We start from the raw sequence: 19,236 nt of genomic DNA, 5'->3' as shown, positions 1-19,236 counted from the left end.
CCTAAACCACAACTGGTTTGTTTTTTGTCGCTGTAGATTAGTTTGCATTTTCTAGAGTTTTATATAAGTGGAATCAGTGTATATATTTTTTGTCTTTTTCATTTAGCATAATTATTTGGAGATTCACATATAGATAGAAATTTAAACTGTTAGAATACTTAAATATGTAAATGTTAACATATGTAGCAGAAACAAATATTTATACTCTCACAAGTAATGATTCCTGTCAGTGGGATTGTAAAATCAATTTTATGGGTCATAACTAGCATTAAATAAAAAAGGAACAAAATAGAAAATAATAGAGGAAGTATTATACATAGTAAGGATAAGTATTGATTTCTGAAATTTCTATTGTCATTTTATGTATGTATAATAGTTTATGATGTAAAATATTTCTAAGTAGAGATCATGGTCAAAAGGGTTAAAAAATGCATAACAGTATACATATGTATACTGTATAGTATACTACCATTTGTGTAACAAAAAGAATGAAGTTGGTTGCATTTACATAAAGAGGAATACTTATAGAGGATAAGAGAATGGCAAGTGGAAGAACTGGATGGATGGCAGTGGATGATAATGAGACTTCTTAGTGTATGGCTTTTATATTAGTATTTTGATTTTTGAGTCTTAAGAATGTATCACCCATTTGAAAATAAATTCTAACTTTTTAAAATTGTTCATTCAGATGATCTCAGAGATTTTTTTCTTTCCTATCCTAAGATTGTATCTAATTCTGTAGAAAGAAAAAAATTAGAAATTTCTTCCATAGAGAAATTACATTGCTTTTAATCTCGTTGTAAAACTTATCAGGCAGAGTGCCGGCCAAAAGCACTACTTCCCAACTAAGATGTTTAAATTGTTGTATTCACTTTGAATGTTCTTGCTATATTTTTAGGGTAGACTCTTCGAGTGATCTTCTGCCAGTAGACTCTCACTCTCATTCTCCCCATCATGATGTATTTGTTTCATTGATTCCTCCAGACTAGAACCCCTCAAAAGTCATATGAGGCATATGTGACTTGGTATTTAAGCTATGGCAACGAAATATCATCATTGCCTCTTTTTCTCATACTTATGTCACATGATCATAATCATTGAATGTTTTTCTCTGAAGATTTATTTTCATGCTAATCACTAGAATCACATCTTATGTATCTGAGTGTTTTTTTTTTTTTAAGTCCGGTATTCAAAGCAAATTCCTTTCTGCCTCCAGTTATAGTGTGGAAATTTTAAGTTGATGGGAGTGCTAGAAGAAAATGAGTGTCAAGTTCAATTTCTGATGTGACTCCACATTAGAATCAGCTGGAGTGCTTCAAAAAAGCCTACTGGTGAATGCGCCTCACTCCAAGCCAACTAGGCTAGACTATCTGGAGATGGGTTTCTAGTTGTGAATTATTTTCATAAAAATTTTCCATATGAGGGGTGCCTGGGTGGCTCATTGGTTAAGCGTTTGACTTCAGCTCAGGTCATGATCTCACGCTTTGTAAGTTCAAGCCCCGCATAGGGCTCTGTGCTGACCACTCAGAGCCTGGAGCCTGCTTCAGATTCTGTCTCTCTCTTTCTCTGCTCCTCCGCCACTTGTGCGACACTCCCCCTCCCCCCCCCCAAAAGAAATAAACTTTAAAAAAATTTAAAAAGTTTTCCATGTGAGAATATGATCTAAAAGCATGCCAATTAATTTGAATACTTAGCTATGTTAAACTTTATTCCTACAGACACCTTCAAAAAGAGGAAGTTTGGAAACTAAAGATGATATTCCATTTCGAAAAGTTCTTGGTAATCCAGGTAGAGGATCAATTAAGACGGCAGCAGGAAGTGGAATAGCTGTCACCCGAACAATTCCCTCTTTGACGTCTACATCAACACCTCTTAGATCAGGGTCATTAGAAAATCGGTATGAAAGACTTTTTTTTCTTAGTCATTAGCTGTGCCTGTTTATAAATGTCTTTTAGGCCTTTTAGAAAGACAGGGACTTTGAGAAAAAAGAGATTGTCCAGTGAGTAAAATATGTTAGAAAAAGAACATATAGAGCATATATTTTAGTAGGTAATTAGTGTTGGCTTTTTATGATTTACATCAGTGACACATACTGAGCATGCAGATGTACAGTATATTAATTAAAATGTGGTTTAGAGAATTAAGCAGTAGTAGTCATAGTTCCTGTCCTTGAATATGTTGGTTTATACTTCTTAATGGTATGAATTATGACTTTTTTAAATAACTTTTTTCTTTGTCCTCTACAGGACTGAAAAGAGGAAAAGAATGCTATCATCTGGCTCAGAGTTGAATGAAGATTACCCTAAGGAAAATGATTCATCATCGTAAGTTGCTTAAAGAACACTTAAGGCACTAGATCAGTGTTTCTTATATATTGGTAATTACGGTCACTAAGGAAGATTGGGGGAGAGGTGTTCGGTTTATGAGAATTCTAAAGATAGAATTTAAAGTATTTTAGTGACAGTAGATTATAGACTCCATAGAGAGAGTATTTGGCCATTGCTGTTGCTTTGATCATTGCCCTTCTCCCATCCTAGCCTTTTTTATTATCTACAATAGTTAGAGGAAGAATAGGATTGAAGAACTCTAAACAGGTGTTTCTTGTTGGCAGCTTTTTTTGGTGTGAATTCTTTCCTTCCCTTTATCTGTGATTTTTTTTTTTTTTTTTTTTTTTTTTTTTTTTAATATCCTATTCATGTGAAAAGTTAGCCTGGGAGTAAAAGGATGTGAACCTGACATAGGGTCTAGGCAAGGAGCTTCAGTTTTTTGGAGGTATTTTCTGGCTTCAACAAAAGAGAATAGACCTGCAACAGGACAGTCACCAGCTCACAGTCTCTTCCTCATCATGGAGGGTTTTTGTTTATTTTTTGTTGTTTGGGGGAGAATAGTTATTACACAATTATGAAATACTTCAATTAGTGCCTTTTTTTAAAGTTTTTATTTAAATTCCAGCCAGTTAACATACAGTGTAATGTCAGTTTCAGGTGTACAATTTAGCAATACAATACCCGGCGCTTATCACAAGTGCACTCCTTAATCCCTATCACCTGTTTAATCCATCCACCTACCTCTCCTGTGGTAACCATCAGTTTGTTCTCTATAGTTAAGAGTTTGTTTTTTATGGGCACCTGGGTGGCTCAGTCGGTTAAGTGTCCGACTTTGGCTCAGGTCATGATCTTGCAGTTTGTGAGTTCGAGCCCCGCGTCGGGCTCTGACGGCTCAGAGCCTGGAGCCTCTTCAGATTCTGTGTTTTTCTCTCTCTCTTTGCCCCTCCCCCACTCACACTCTGTCTCTGTCTCAAAAATAAACATTAAAAAAAATTTTTTTTTTAAGTTTGTTTTTTGTTTTCTCTTTTTTCCCCCTAGATCATTTGTTTTGTTTCTTAAATTCCACATACAAGTAAAATCATATGGTATTTGTCTTTCTTTGACTGACTTATTTTGCTTAGCGTAATAGTGTCTAGCTCCATCCACATCATTGCAAATGGCCAATTAATACCTTGACAGAAATCAGTTGATAATCAAGTAACTGATATTCAAGGTCAAGGGTCAGCAGAAGAGAGTTGAGAAAAAGCTAAAGAAACTTTATATATTTATTGGGTCTTGGTTCTGTTGCTATAACAGATGGAAAACTGGGTAGGTGATATAGGACTGGTGTGGCATCTGAAACTACAATCACCATAGACTCAGCTTCCTTCTATTTTGTTGGTCTACAATTCTTAATAAGTAGCTTTCTTTTTGTGAACCAAGATAGATGCTTCAGCCTCCACTCTCATGTCTGCATGCCTGTTGATGGGAATGGAGAAAGGAACAAAGGGAGGGCATACTGCTTTCCTTTAGGCCGGAAATCGCACACACCACTTCTGTGCACATTGGCCAGAATTTGGTCATATGGTTATACCAAATTATGAGGAACTCTGGGAAATATGTTTAACCTAGCCCAAATTATACTATTATGGCAGAAGTGTACAATGATTATTTGGGGACAGTTAATAGTCTGCTGTAGTTTACCTCTCTAGACATAGAAATATACCTATTCATCATTCTTCGCATACATTTAGTCATTGTATCCAGTTCAGAGCCCAAGATCTCTGGGTGATGTGCATTTCTCTCCATAATGTCTAAGTGTGCCTTGGACCATGTGCCTCATGGTCTGATACCTAAAAAAGTAAAAGGCAAGTTAACCTGTATTCCCCACTCCCAAGTCTATACACGTATTATCATACATTGCTGGCATAGTTATAACCACAATAAAAATTTCTATTTAGAAAAGACAAGAATAGGAAACTGAAGGAGTCACTGCTCTACAGCAGCAATAAAATCTTGGTAGGCTGAAGGTATGAAGACAGTGAAGGCAGTTTAGCCCATGTAGCAAGCAGTCTGTGTTCTGTCCTTTGGGAAAAACTCCCTCATTGTACTTCATTTGACTCCTGATTTTGCCCCCTAATAGATTTCCTTTGTCTTTTATCTTTCAAGGCCATAGCTGAAATGGGTTTTGAAGACTGTGTTCTTTCTTGGGGCTGTGCAGCTTTTGTAGCCTGCTTCATGCTGATAAAAGTTCTGGGAGTTAGAAGTATCCAGAAATCGTTGCTTCTCAGCCTTTTGGTGAAGATCAAGTGTAGAAGTGTCCAGAAATCTAGGTGTTTTAGAAGTCCAAAAGTTTATTTAAATATAGAACAAGAAGGATTTTATAGACTGAGAAAGAATTTGGGCCAGTATTTTTGTTGTTCGGTTTTGTTGTTGTTGTTTTTTAATGTTTATTAGAGAGAGAGCATCCTCAAGGAAGGGAGGGACAGAGAGAGAATCCCAAATAGGCTCACATCAGCAGCACAGAGTCCAGCGTGGGACTCGAATCCATGAACCATGAGATCATGACCTGAGCTGAAATCAAGAGTTGTGGGGTGCCTGGGTGGCTCAGTCAGTTAAGCATTTGACTTTGGCTCAGGTCATGATCTCGTGGTTCATGGGGTCAAGCCCTGCGTTGGGCTCTGTGCTGACAGCTCAGAGCCTGGAGCCTGCCTGCTTCAGATTCTGTGTCTCCCTCTCTCTGCCCCTGTCCTGCCTCTCTCTCCCTCTCTCAAAAATAAATAAACATTAAAAAAAAAAAAAAAGTGAAGGGGCACCTGGGTGGCTCAGTCAGTTAAGTGTCCGACTTTGGCTCAGGTCATGATGTCACAGTTTGTGGGTTCGAGCCCCGTGTCTGGCTCTGTGCTGACAACTCAGAGCCTGGAGCCTGCTTCGGATTCTGTGTCTCTCTCTCTGTCTTTGTCCCTGCCCTGCTCAACTTACTCTCTTTCTCTCTCAAAAATAAATAAAACATTAAAAAGTTTTTTTTTAAGTTTTGAAATAATTTTAGATTTACAGAAAAGTTGCAAAAGCAATATAGAATGTTCCTGTATACCCTTCACCCAGTTTCTCCTAATAGTAACATCAAGTTGTTTTTTTCATGAATTTATTTCCTTAGTTAACCTTCTATCATTGCCTCAGTTTGACAATCAAAAGCAATTGGATTTTTTTGGTTCCATATGGTCTCAAATTACTAGACGATTTCAATTCTAGGCCATTGGAACAGAGGGCTATATTCCTTTTCATCCCTGATTGTAAGCTGGCTAGCCCCTTGCCCCGTTTAACCTGTCTTGAATAGGACCATGCTGAAACACAGACCAGTATTCTTATTGTCTCAGTCTTTTCGCTTAGAGTTATAGGTTTGATACGCAAGACATTACAGTAACAGTTTTATAAAGATTTTGCTGAGATGTAGCAGTAGTACTCACCAGCTTTCCAGTCTGTAGTATCTGTGTCCTGACCCTCCACCTTCCAACTGTAGCTAGTGCTATATATTTTAGGTTTGTTAGGGTAGTACCACACTTCTAGTAACAAAATTTGTGTATTCAGTGTCTAGTTGTAGGGAACAAAATTCATTTCAGCTAGTTTATATACACAAAGGTATTTGCCTTCAGAGAGTATTAACAGACTTACGGAATTGTTAGGAAAGCTGAAAAGATAGGCTTTAGGTTAAGCTTTCAGAATGATTTGAAGAGCTATGCCCCGGATCAGGTCACCAAAGATGCCCCTGGCTGTTGCTGAAGCTAATAGCTGCATTGGAAGCTGTCACCTCTGGGACCATGCTGCCATTGCCAAGATTAGAAATCTCTACAGAAAAACCGGATGCCTCTAAAATGATGTTTGTCATCACAAGGAACAGAACACATTACCTCTGCCTTACTTCCACTTTTCAGATCTTACACAATTACATGTAATTTATCTTAATTCCCATCCTGAACACTAACTAGGAAATGTAGTTTTTTTTGTTTTTTGGCTTTTACAGGACAGATACACCAAAAGGTGGTTTTAATGGACTGTTGCATGTCAGTTCACCATATTCCCCATACTTGTGGGACATCTCACTTTTTCTACTTAGAATTCTGTGTAGTGAGCCCTAAATTTCTGATCTTTGTTTTGGGCTAATAATACTTTTAAACACATCACAGTCAGATTGTATGAAGTTTGGGTTTCCTAGAAGACTCTAGGTTACTACACTTGCATAAGTGACTTGTTAAGAAGGTGCTTATAGGACAGACCAGAGTGAGGAAATAGGACAGGGAAGGAGAGGAAGCCACCCAGGGGTGTGATCTTAGCGAAAAGTTCCACAGAGAGTAGACTTTATCTTGATCCAGCAGGGTCTCTGGGCCTTTTCCAACTTGAAGCAAGGAAGATGGGCTTTCATGTTCCCATACTGCACAGCCTTTGGTTCTGTGGCTCTGCCCCGATGGGCAAAATATTTTAAGTAGCCCAAAGGCAGTTCTGTGAAAAAGAACTGCAGGTGCTGGCTGTTGAAAACACACAACTGGGATGTGTGAAAAGTATAAAAAGGGATCTGAGGGGCTCTGATGGAGCAGAACTATTAAGTTCATTCCATGGTATCACAGATTCTTCACATCGATGCTACTCAATTTCTGGGTGAAAATCTTACAAAAGAGGGTTAGAGGGACGAGCTGCTATTTGTCCTTATTGCTATAAATAGTCTTGAGGCTATAACTGGTATTGTCATCTTTTTCTTCTGCTATCCATTCTAGACTTGCTGCATTCTCCACTAATACTTCTGCTGGTCTTGGTGATTTGCCTAGTGGTATGACTAAAGTCCTCATCCCTATGGGGATGAGCCCCTGGTCACTATGTACTTGTGCAGGCCATGGGTGCTAAAATTGCCCATTCATAGTTAAAACTGAACGTGACAGCATTAAGAAATTCCCTAGTAAATCCCCTTTATTCCAAAGATATTCTTCATGTCCTCATTGTATAGTATCAACCCTGCCTCCTTATAGTAATCAAAGTCGGGGCACTTGGGTGGCTCAGTCGGTTAAGCGTCAACTCTTGATTTCAGTCAGGTCGTGATCTCACCGTTGATGAGTTTGAGCCCCACATCGGGCTCTGCACTGATAGTGTGGAGCTAGCTTGAGATTCTCTCTCCCTCTCTCTGCCCCTCCCCCGTTCATTCATGTGTGTACCCACTCTCACGCACTCTCCCTCTCAAAAAACAAAACAAAACAAAACAAAACCAAAGTCAGTTACCCCTGTTAGTATAGCAGTTCCTTTCTTTGCCTGTTCCTCTGCCAACATGAGGAGCCCAAGATGAGTAGCAACCATAGCTTTAGATTAAACGGGACTCTTACTGTCCCCACAGTTGAAAAAGTTCCCCTTCTGGGAACCAGGACTTGATTGTTTAATGTCTCTTTAGTGGAGCTCTCTGGTGTGCATTAATAAACAGATCCCTACTGTTTGTACACACTTCTGTATGGCTGTTCATATACTTCTTCCATAAATCATTCTCCCTGATCTTCCAGGCTTGCTACTTGCTGGCTTCTTACCATCCATCCAAACTATTTGCTGCTGTCCCGGAAATCATGGCCCACTTTTTTTTCCACACACAGTGGATAAAGAAGTGTGCCTCTCAAACTCTGCACCATGGAGGGTTTCCTCTCACCACTCTGTTTTTGGGCAGTACCCTAATGGGTCTATAGTGCAGCAACAGTTCATTTTTATCCTGTACCAAGATAGCAGATGATCTGTCTGTGAATCAGGCCAGGTTGGTTATAGAGAGTACTCATAGGCCTATTCCTCTTATCTGTTCCTGCTTGCTTAGAACTCATCCTAGATAAGTCACTTCCACTTTATGATGGATTGCTGCTGTAACTTTCTGGTCTGATGACTTCAAGGGTCTCTTCCAGGCATTAGTAACATGCCAGGAGTAGTGTGTGATACTTTATAAGTAATGTATACTTTTTTTGCTGCAGACAACATGGTCTTGCTCTCAAATCCTAAAGACCCAGGCTGCAGTTCTCTTTGGGTGAGCAATTCTACATGGTGTCTTAAGTTGGTAATTGGCTCAATGGCTCAACTGACTCTATTGTTTTTTCTCTTGAGCAGATCAGTACTCATAGCAACAGCCAACCAGTTCCATAGTCTTTATGATTACTATTCCATATCACTTGGATCAGTTATCTGTTGCTATATAGCAAACCACTCCAAAACTTAGTGACTTAAAATAGTAATTATTATTGCCTGTGAGTTGATGGTGACTTAAGTGATTCTACTTTATCTGGGCCAGAATTGGCCGATTGTCTCTGGGTACTCTCATTTTCTCATGCATCCATGGTCACTTGTTGAGGCAGCTAGTGGTTAGTTGGTCCAGAATGGCCTCACTCATGATTGCCATTGGCTTCCTACTGGTTGGGTAAAGAGGGTGATTGGGCCATGTGTCTTTCATCATCTAGCAAGTTATTCTGGAGTTATTCACATAGCAGTGTCAGGATTCCAAGAGAGTGAGTGTAAATTTGCAAGGTGCCTTTAGCCTTAGGACTTATACACTGTTGTGTCTGTTGCATTCTTTTAGGAAAAGGAAATCACAAAGCCAGCCCCATTGAGGCATGGGAAAATAGACTGCATTTCTTGATGGGGGATTTGGGTACAAGGAAAGGAATGATTTGGGACACATTTTTAAAAACTGTATTGAGATACAATTTGCATATTCTAAAATTTACTTATTTTAAACGTGCAATTCAATAATTTTGGGTGATTGTATTGAGTTGTGCAACCATCACCTTAATCTAGTTTTAGAATGTTTCTATAACCCCAGTAAGATCCATTGTGTAATCTACCATATTTCTCAAATGCTAGAGATATTGCATGAGCCATATTCTTTTCTAGTTTATCCCATCCCAATTCACTACAAATGAAAATCTTAATAATTATAGTTGATAGGGTCCCAGAGGTATTATTACCAGCAGTGGGATTTCTGTTGCCATTGCCAAACAAGTGGTCCAGTTCCAGAATCTTGGCCTTAGAGGTGTGCTTCCTAGGCCCATTTCTGGAACTAGCTGTTGTTGATCAAGTTCTCCAGAAGCAGGTGCTGAAATGGAGATTTGTGCTCAAGTTATTTATTAAGAAAGTACTCCCAGGGGATACCAGGAGGGGAGTAGGGAAAGCAAGTCAGTAGTGCAGGAAATGAAGCTTGAGTGTGGTCTCATACAAAAATCAAGCAGAGGTTAGGCTTCATCCTAATTCCAGAGAGAAAACCTGTTACATAAAATTCACCTTAAAGTTGTTCTCTCATCCAAGCAAGGGAGCTTGGCTTCTTGACCTTACTTGTGTCTCTCAAAGTGTAAGCAAATTATCTCTAGTAGCTTGAGGTTAACCTGTGAAAAAGAACCCTAGGTACTGGCTGTCAAAAACATAACCTAAATTGGTGTGGAAGAGAAGACACAAAAACCGGGTCAGAGGGAATCTGGGTAGAGCCATCTGCATTATGTGCTACAGGTTTTATGCATGATGGATCTCCTAAAATTAGTACTTTCAATCAAAGCATGAGCATATCTCCAACTGAACCCACTCCACTGGAAGGGTTTAGGTATTTGGGAATAATAGATGGGGGAAATGCCACTTAAGAAATTTTGACCTGTGTGTGAAATGTAAATTTTCTGAAATGATAAGTATTTAACATTAAGAACTATGTGTTTATATCTATATGGATATATATATGGATATATATATATATATATATATATATATATATATATATATATATATATACACTGAATTAAATTATTAACTGTAGGAACAACAAGGCTATGACAGATCCCTCCAGAAAGTATTTAACCAGCAGTAGAGAGAAGCAGCTGAGTTTGAAACAGTCGGAAGAGAATAGAACGTCAGGTAAGTATTTGGTCTTCATATAAAATGCTAATTTATTATATGACATACCGTATTATACTAGAAATAAAAACCTAAACTGGGACATATCTCTACATTATTCGGTGCATGATTCAGTGCTAGTTATCAGGTGCCAATTTGTATCCAGTACTTGGCAAAAGTATTAGATATAAGGGATTTTTATTCTTTTAAGAAAGACTCTAACCTTTACCTTCTTCCCTATTTCACTGCCTACAGTTAAGCTTTTTCATTGTCAAAGTACCTGAACCATAGAATGAATTCAAGGAGTTAAAGTGGTTGAAACTGAATTTTATCAGTGTTGCTGCTTGTTACAAGTTACAGAAGGTCTTGGAATTATTGCCTGAAGCAGTTGTTTAAGCTCAGCTTGTACCCCATTTTACAAAAACTAAAAGTTACGCTGTCCACGAATTGTTGTCAATGTTTCCCACATTTAACATCTCTCTGATCCTCTCAACTCCTTAGAGAATCAGCTATGTGGTATTGATTTGAATATTATGTCAACTGGAAATTAAATTGAAGCAAGCTAAAATATGGCCTGGTGTTGAGTTTAAGAGAATTCATTTGATCAGGACTTCAGGAATGTTCTTTTTGTTTTTAGTGGTTCAGGGTTATGACATTGGACTCCTACAGAAAGAAGTATCTCCAATATAATTCTTACCTCTGAAATAATAATATATTTTGTAACATCCACTTACTGGTTTTCAGCTTTTATAATCAACCTATAGTTAGGAAACAATGCTTAAAGATGTAATAAACCTTGACAATGTTGAAGTTAAGGTGTGTCTTAGAAGAGTTGGTGGGGAAGAGGAGGAGAGAGAAAGAATGAAGTAGTCGAGTGATAAGGTTCATGGAACAAAATGTAGAAGTTTTAAGTGTGTTGTAGTTACAGAGTTAATCAGTAAAAATAAAGTTAACACAACCAATACTTGGAGAGAAGAGAACAAGAACAAGTGATGTAAAGGAGAAATTGCTAATTTTTCATAACAGAGAGATATTACTTATAATGAATAAAGCAAGAAATAGTAGAAACATTATCTAGCATTATGAAGGAAATGAGGAAAACTAAGTTTTAAAACTGGTCAGAAATTAGAAGCAAAATTTTAGGGCAGGAGAGAATTCTTGGTATTATAACCTTTCTGCAGTGTTTGATCTTTTAACATGCATATATATTACTATGATGCAAAGAAAGGGGGAGAAACAGTTAAATATAAACAGGCCTAATGCGTAATTTTATTATTAAATGAATTTGGCTGATTTAGGAATTAACATTTCCCTGTTTTTTTCATTTTTTTTAGGGCTTTTACCTTTACAGTCATCATCGTTTTATGGCAGCAGAGCTGGATCCAAGGACTACTCTTCTGGTAGCACTAACCTAGACAGGTATGCGTTGGCTCTATGCTTCGTGAAGAGCTTGAAGAGCTCTCATTTTCAGAATACTGAATGATGGTTTAGGCTATGAGGTCTTAAGTGAATATCCTAATTTAAAATAACAAAATTGCTGAGAATCATGACTCACGATATTTTAGTTAGAAAGTATTCTGGAGGGGCGCCTGTGTGGCTCAGTTGGTTGAGCATCTGACTCTTGATTTCGGCTCGGGTCATGATCTCATGGTTCATGAGCTCCAGCCCCACATCAGACTTTGTGCTGACCGCATGGAGCCTGCTTGGGTTCTCTCTCCCTCTCATGCATGTGTGTGCATTCGCGTACTCTCTCTCTGTCTCTCTCTCAAAATAAATACATAAATTAAAAAAAAATTATCTTAAAAACTGCTGGAAATGTTTTAGTTTTCAGATGCTTTTTTTTTTTTTTTAATGTTTTCAACAAATGAATAAATGTGCTGAGGCCACAGGTGGTGACTACGTGATCAGATTCTTGACCAGTGTATTTTCCATCATCCCTAGTGACGAACATATCAAGATCTCTCCTGACACGTTTTACTTATTTATTTATTTATGAAAGAGAGAGCACACACGCAGGGGAGGGGCAGAGAGAGGGAGAGAGAATCCTAAGCAGGCTCTGCGCTGTCAGCACAGAGGCAGAGCCTGACAGGGGGCTCGAATTCACTAGTGAGCAGTGAGATCATGACCTCAGGTGAAATCAAGAGTCGGACACTTAATCAGCTGAGTCACCCAGGTGCCTCCTCAGACGTTTTTAAATTGCCTTCGTTGCCTGTGTATTAAGCTACTACCAAAAGTTAGGACATTTTCTTTAAAAAAACAAGTTGCACGTTAGTATTTTTTACTGGGAAAGACTAGTCAGAAACTTAATTGCTGATCCTATATAGATTGAATTTTTTTTTTTTTTTTTGAGATTTACTGAACATAAATATATTAGACAACTGGTAAGTGCTTGTCAGGAAGGCACTATCTTGGAATGTAGCCTGGAGGGGCAGTGGTAAATGTAAAAGGTAAGGGTAGTGGGTAATGGTGGTATATAATAGATATGTTATAATGACCTATTAAGTGACATTTTGGGTTTTTTTAGAATTTAATTCAAAGTGGTAAAAAGTATTTTTGATTATTTGATAAAATGAGGTGAAGTAAAGAATTTGGTCCTGTATCTTTAGGTATATTCAGCCTTGGGTGGTTATTTCAGACACTTTATAACTACAGTGATAACTAAGTTATTTGAATTTAAAAAAGAGACATATTTTTGCTTATTAGAAGAATCCTAAAAGAATCCAAGTTTTTAAAAATCCTAAATTAATTATAGTACAAGTTTCTTCTCAAGATAATAGAATGTGTATATTTACTACACATAGGAATGACTGAAGGAAAAAATATTTTTAAGGCAAAGCTGCAATTCAACGATGAGGTGAAAATTTCCAAATCATTGAGAAAAAAAACTAATACTGAGTAAATAGGCTGAAGCCATGGGCACATGGAAAACACAGATTAGAGTCAAGTATTTAGGTCTGGGTCTTCAAAACCAGCATGGGATTGGGAATTGAACATAATTCCAGGCCAGAACTTGGTTTGTTATATGAAGCTACATATCTAGAACTGCTTTCTGTGCTAATAAACCAAGGCAAAACACTTTTGTAGCACTACCTGGGTTTGGAACCAAAAATGTGCTGCTTGCCTGATGCTCTCTGAGCAGAGATCAAATACACAGAAATGGGAATTTTAGTGATTGGTGTCTGTTTTAGTGTTGCCTACACTGGGGCAAGACTTCTGAATCTCTAACATAAAGTCCCATGCAGATTAAAGGCCCACAGTGAGGCAGCTATTAAACATGTCAAGAATGTGGGATTGTGGAATGCAGCACAGAAAGAAGGTTGTAAATGTAAATCAAATGAAGAGACTTATGTTGGGCTCCATTGGTCTATCCTCCACATCTCAGTAGCATTTTGGAGAAAAAAAGACTGAGGAAAGTAAAGACAAGGAATTTGCCAAAGAAGAATGGATGAAAGTGATGAAAGTCCACACATTGAAAAGCTTCAACAAATGCCAAACAACAGACACTGAAAAAAAAAAAATCTACATTGTAGATGAAATTTTAAAAGCTACTTGAAGGAATTAAATCATTTATAAAAGGAAAGGAGATAGACATTAGTAACAATAGAAACAAAAGACACTGGAGTAATAGCATCAAAGAATTCTCTACCCAGCTAAATTATAATTCAAGAATGCAGTTGGGGCAACTGGGTGGCTTGGCTGGTTAAGAGCCCAACTCTTGATTTCGCCTCAGGTCATGATGTCACAGTTTGTGAGATCGAGCTCCGTGTTGGGCTCTGCACTTGTTGGGCTCTGCACTAACAGTGCAGAGCCTGCTTGGGATTCTCTCTACCTTTCTCTCTGCCCCTCCCCGACTTGTGCACACTCGCACTCTCTCTCAAAATAAATACAATTTAAAAACATTAAAAAAAAATGCAGACAAGTAATGCTGTTTTTAGATATACAGAGACAATTCAGCAAGAAGCAAATTGAAGGAGTGAAAATAAATACCTGAGCAAAAAATTATAAAACCATATTTAAAAATCTACGTTTACAATTTATTCATTTGTATACTAAATGTATATGGTAGAAACTCCAGAAGTTACAGGGTGCAAACAGTGAAAAGTAAATCTCCCTTTCTTTTCTAATTCCTAGTTGTTTATTTTATCTTTCCAAAGGCAACTACTATTGCTAATATTCTTTCAGGCTTATTCTGTACATCTAAATACAGTTCGGTAGTTTTTATAAAATGAGGCGACAATAGGATTGAAAGCAAAAAATTAATAAAATTTTAGATACTAAAGAGAAATAGAGTGGGGAAGAATATAGGGAAATTAAAACATTTTAAGTTCCTTTTGAGAACTTAAGTTATACATAATAAAAAGTTAAAGATGACTTCTGCTTCTGGCCAAGATGGAGTTATAGGGACCAGATTTGCCTTCTGTCATGAAACAACTGAGAACCTGGGCAAAATATATGAAACAGTATGGACATGATATTGGACAGGAGGCAGTGAAAGACAGTGATCCATGAAAGTTGGAAAACAAATGAAGTTAGCCTTATAACTGCCCTACCTTGCTTCGTGGAGAAAGTTCTCAGGCTGCCACACAAGGAGGGGAACCAGTCAGAGCCCTGTGCTCTTCCTGAGTTGAGGAAATGAAGCTAGGAGTCCTGGGAGGTCAAGACATCTGGAATTCACAGAGCAGACGAGCAGAGAGGATAGCTGCACAGAGAAAGAATTGCAGAGATCTGCAGAGGGTTCCCCTTGAGTATTCAGTTGACTGCTGATCAATTTTTCAGGTGAGGAAACTAGCCAAGGCCTAGAAAAGAATCACCCCAAGCATCTAAGGGAATAATACTTGGAGTTCACCTAAAGTTAGAGGTAGTTCCTATTTCTGATAGCAGCAGTGTGCGTGCTAAGAAAGGCCTTGCCTCATTTGTGAGGAAAACCATCCCTGGACTAATTGCTGCTCTGTTCCCACATAACAAACCTTAAAAACAAGACCCAAAAAGATCTTACTGTTTCCAGGTAACTTAATTACATCCCAGAGCAAAATTCAAGAATGTTTATAAAAACCAAAAATATCCAGGGGCGCCTGGGTGACATTCTGATTCTTGATTTTGGCTTGGGTCATGATCTCAGGGTCGTGAGATCGAGCCCCACATTGGGCTCTGCACTGGGCACAGAGCCTCCTTAAGAGTCTCTCCCTCTCTCCCTACCAAGCCCCGCTTACCCCACTCGCACATGCTCTTTCTCTCTTAAAAAATTCTCAGTGTCTGGCATCAAAGAAAACTTACTAGGCATACAAAAAAGCAGGAAAATTCAGCCTTTATGGAGGAGAAAAGTTAATAAATACTGACACAGGTGATAGAATTAGCATATGGAAATTAAAAGTTATTAGTCCGAATCAGTCATGACATTAAATATAAATACAAACTGTTTTAACTGTTGTTAAAAAAGACTGGATATTAAAGGAAGAAAAATAATCTATATACTATTTAAAAGAAACAACTACAACATAAAGATGAAAAAAGGTTGAGAGCCAAAGGATGGAAACAAATACACCTTGCATTGTTCAAGCTACAGTGTTTAGGAATGCATCGTAAGAGATACAACTGATGGAAAGGTAATGATAGATTTTAGGGTAGGGGCACCTTGCTGGCTCAGTAGAGCACGTGACCCTTGATCTTGGAGTTTGTGAGTTAAAGTCCCACACTGGGTGTAGAGATTACTTAAAATCCTTAAAAAAAAAAAAAAAAGTCTAGGCAGATTAAAGACCTAAATAGGAAGAAAATAAGAGTTAAGACTTTTCAGAGAAAATAATAGGAAAATATTTCTGTGACCTTAAATTATAGACTTATAAAATTAATAGCACAGTGGCCAGGCAGCCCAGCTTCACGAAGGCTCTCCGTGTGCCATGGCCCACTGCCATGGTACCCAGAGGAAGGTCAGCTTCACACTGGGGGCAGCAAAGGAGGAGAAACCTGCTCCTGCAAAAGTGGAAACGAAGCCAAAGAGGGAGGAAAGGATAAGTCTTCAGACAAAAAAGTGCAGCAAAGGGAAAACAGGCTGAAGTGGCTAACCAAGAAACAAAAGACTTACCTGCAGAAAATGGAGAAAATAAAAATGAGAGTCCAGCCTCTGATGAAGCAGGAGAGAAAGAAGCCAAGTCTGTATTAGTATCATTACCATGTCTTATCAGTGGTCCCTGTCTCCCTTCTTGTACAATCCAGAGGAATATTTTTATCAACTGTTTTGTAAATGTAAGTTTTTTAGTACCTCTGGAAATATTTTTAAGATGGAGGGAATCCCATCTCATCCCATTTTTAAAGTATAAATGCTTTTTTCTAAGAGGTAAAATAATTTGCTGGTTGTTTATTTTTTGGTACAACCAGAAAATAATAGGATATTAAATTTGAGAGGCTTTGGAGCGCCTGGGTGGCACAGTCGGTTAAGCGTCCGACTTCAGCCAGGTCACGATCTCGCAGTCCGTGAGTTCGAGCCCCGTGTCGGGCTCTGGGCTGATGGCTCAGAGCCTGGAGCCTGTTTCTGATTCTGTGTCTCCCTCTCTCTCTGCCCCTCCCCCGTTCATGCTCTGTCTCTCTCTGTCCCAAAATTAAATTTGAAAAAATAAATAAATAAATAAATAAATAAATAAATAAATAAATAAATAAATAAATAAATAAATAAATTTGAGAGGCTTTGATTGTCTTGGGTGTCAGTTTAACATTCCATAGGTGGGGTAGTTTTTATATACTATAATACCAAGCATACTAAATAGCAGTTTGGAGTCAGATATGCCTTTAATAGATCTTGAACTGTTTTTTTAATGTTTATTTTGAGAGAGAGAATGAGAGTGTGCGAATAGGGGAGGGGCAGAGAGAGAGAGAGAGAGAGCGGGAGAGAGGGAATCCTAAGCAGGCTCCAGTGCCCTCAGTGCAGAGCCTGATGTGGGACTCAATCTCACAAACAGTGAGATCATGACCTGAGCCAAAATCAAGAGTTGGTCCCTTAACCAACTGAGTCACCCAGGCACCCCTGTCTTGACCATTTTATTTATTTATTTAATTTTTTTTTTAAACATTTATTTTTGAGAGAGAGAGGGAGACAGAGTGCAAGCAGGGGAAGGGCAGGGAGACAGAGGGAAACACAGAATCTGAAGCAGGCTCCAGGCTCTGAGCTGTCAGCACAGAGCCCGACGCGGGGCTCAAACTCAGGAACCGCAAGATCATGACCTGAACTGAAGTTGGACACTTAATTGACTGAGCCATCCAGGCACTGCTTGAACATTTTAAAATTACTTTTATTCCCATGTTGTCTTTGGTAGAATTATTTCCTAAAGAAAACTACTCCTTGATCTTGGCTCTCCCTGTCAGAATTATGTACTCTGTAACTTCTTGGTCATAGTAGTCTAGTTTTCTTAGTAACTTTGTTAATGAGCTTTTATAGGATTCAAAATTTAAGTATGTAGTGTATATGATATTGTGAGTTAATAGGACTTAATGTAACAGCATATCAACATTTGAAGATATTGGTGCTTGATATACTGTTAAGGGAAATTTGCCTCCAGATTTTAAGCTGGAAGGTCACTGGAATAACTTTTAGAAAAGAATCACAGCTACATGAGTTTTTAGACTTTTGGTATATACATTAAGAATTGTATACAAATTGAAGTGTCTGTACTGATCCTCAGAACAACCAATAAAAACTCAGTTATGAAAGAAAAAAATATGAAACTACAAAAGATTGATAAATTTGATTACGTCAAAGTTTCACACTTAGAGTATATAATAAAGAATTAGAGGGGCGCCTGGGTGGCTCAGTCGGTTAAGCGGCTGACTTTGGCTCAGGTAATGATTTCGCGGTCCGTGAGTTCGAGCCCCGCATCGGGCTCTGTGCTGACAGCTCAGAGCCTGGAGCCTGTTTCAGATTCTGTGTCTCCCTCTCTCTGACCCTCTCCTGTTCATGCTCTGTCTCTCTCTGTCTCAAAAATAAATAAACGTTAAAAAAAATAAAAAGAATGTGGAATATTTAAAAAACTGCAAATCATTAAGAACCCCGTATAAAACAAAGGGTACGCAAAAGCAGTTCAGAGAAGAACAATTATAAAAATACGTTCAACCTCAGTAGTAATCAGAAAGATGTGCAAAATAACGATGAGATCATGTTTTACTCGTTAATGTGATGGAGACCATGTGAAGAAATAGAAATTCACTATTAGTGAAAATAGAAATTGGTACAGCCTTTTGGGAAAACAGTGACAAGATTTCAGAAGACTAAAAATTAAAATTGAAAATACTTATTCCTAACATTTTCACTTCTAAGCATATAAACTAAAGGAAGTTCTCCAGGAAACTGGGTAAGAATATTTGTTGTGTCATTATTTGCAGTAGTGGAAAAAAAAGTTAACTGCCTAAATATTTTCAAGACTGGGTACTAATATATCTATTAAGTGAATAAAAGTAAATAGTAAAGTAAAACTGTATTATAGTTTTTTTCAAGCCATTAACTTGGGTTATTTTGATTATAGGTTAAGTAGGTACAGTGTCACAGGCTTCTTCAGCTATTGACAGACTTGCTAATTTACATTTGTGGAATTTTTTCCAAGTGATCATCATTATGGATATTTCCCCAAATTTAGGATTTTTTTTTTTCAGACATTGACTGCTCTGAATCTTCTAGGGGGGAAAATAATATTCAAAATTGTTTTGCTTTCCTCATTGTCTGTTCTTTTTTATAGGACTAATGTTTCAAGCCAAACTCCCTCTGCCAAAAGAAGTTTGGGGTTTCTTCCACAGCCGGCTCCTCTTTCTGTCAAAAAGCTGAGGTGTAATCAGGATTATGCTGGCTGGAACAAACCAAGAGTGCCCCTTTCCTCTCACCAACAGCAGCAACTGCAGGGGTAAGTAAATTCCTTGTATTTTACTTTCTTTTTGTAAAGTGATTAACTAAAGTATATATTGCTTGGTGTAAAAAAGAATGAAAGGAGTCATATTAATTACAGTTTGAAAATATATACTCCCTTATTAAAGATTTATCATATCCATTAGTAATGATATATCAGGCCAT

General features: G+C 37.9%; 1 protein-coding gene across 6 annotated transcripts in view; it reads left to right on the top strand.

The window, feature by feature from the left end:
- USP37 (ubiquitin specific peptidase 37) overlaps positions 1–19,236 on the top strand; it is a 97,055-nt gene that overhangs the window by 17,928 nt on the left and 59,891 nt on the right. For all 6 annotated transcript variants that reach the window (XM_003991142.6, XM_045034479.1, XM_019838669.3 and 3 more), the window contains 5 exons: positions 1,719–1,897; positions 2,247–2,324; positions 10,114–10,211; positions 11,525–11,609; positions 18,908–19,069. In XM_003991142.6, coding sequence (XP_003991191.2) covers positions 1,719–1,897; positions 2,247–2,324; positions 10,114–10,211; positions 11,525–11,609; positions 18,908–19,069 — 602 coding nt within the window. The remainder of the gene's footprint in view (positions 1–1,718; positions 1,898–2,246; positions 2,325–10,113; positions 10,212–11,524; positions 11,610–18,907; positions 19,070–19,236) is intronic.

This window comes from Felis catus, chromosome C1 (assembly GCF_018350175.1).
Source record: "Felis catus isolate Fca126 chromosome C1, F.catus_Fca126_mat1.0, whole genome shotgun sequence".
NCBI classification, from domain to species: domain Eukaryota; kingdom Metazoa; phylum Chordata; class Mammalia; order Carnivora; family Felidae; genus Felis; species Felis catus.
The sequence above is the reverse complement of the archived record's forward strand: the minus strand, read 5'-3'. Positions and strand labels throughout refer to the sequence as shown.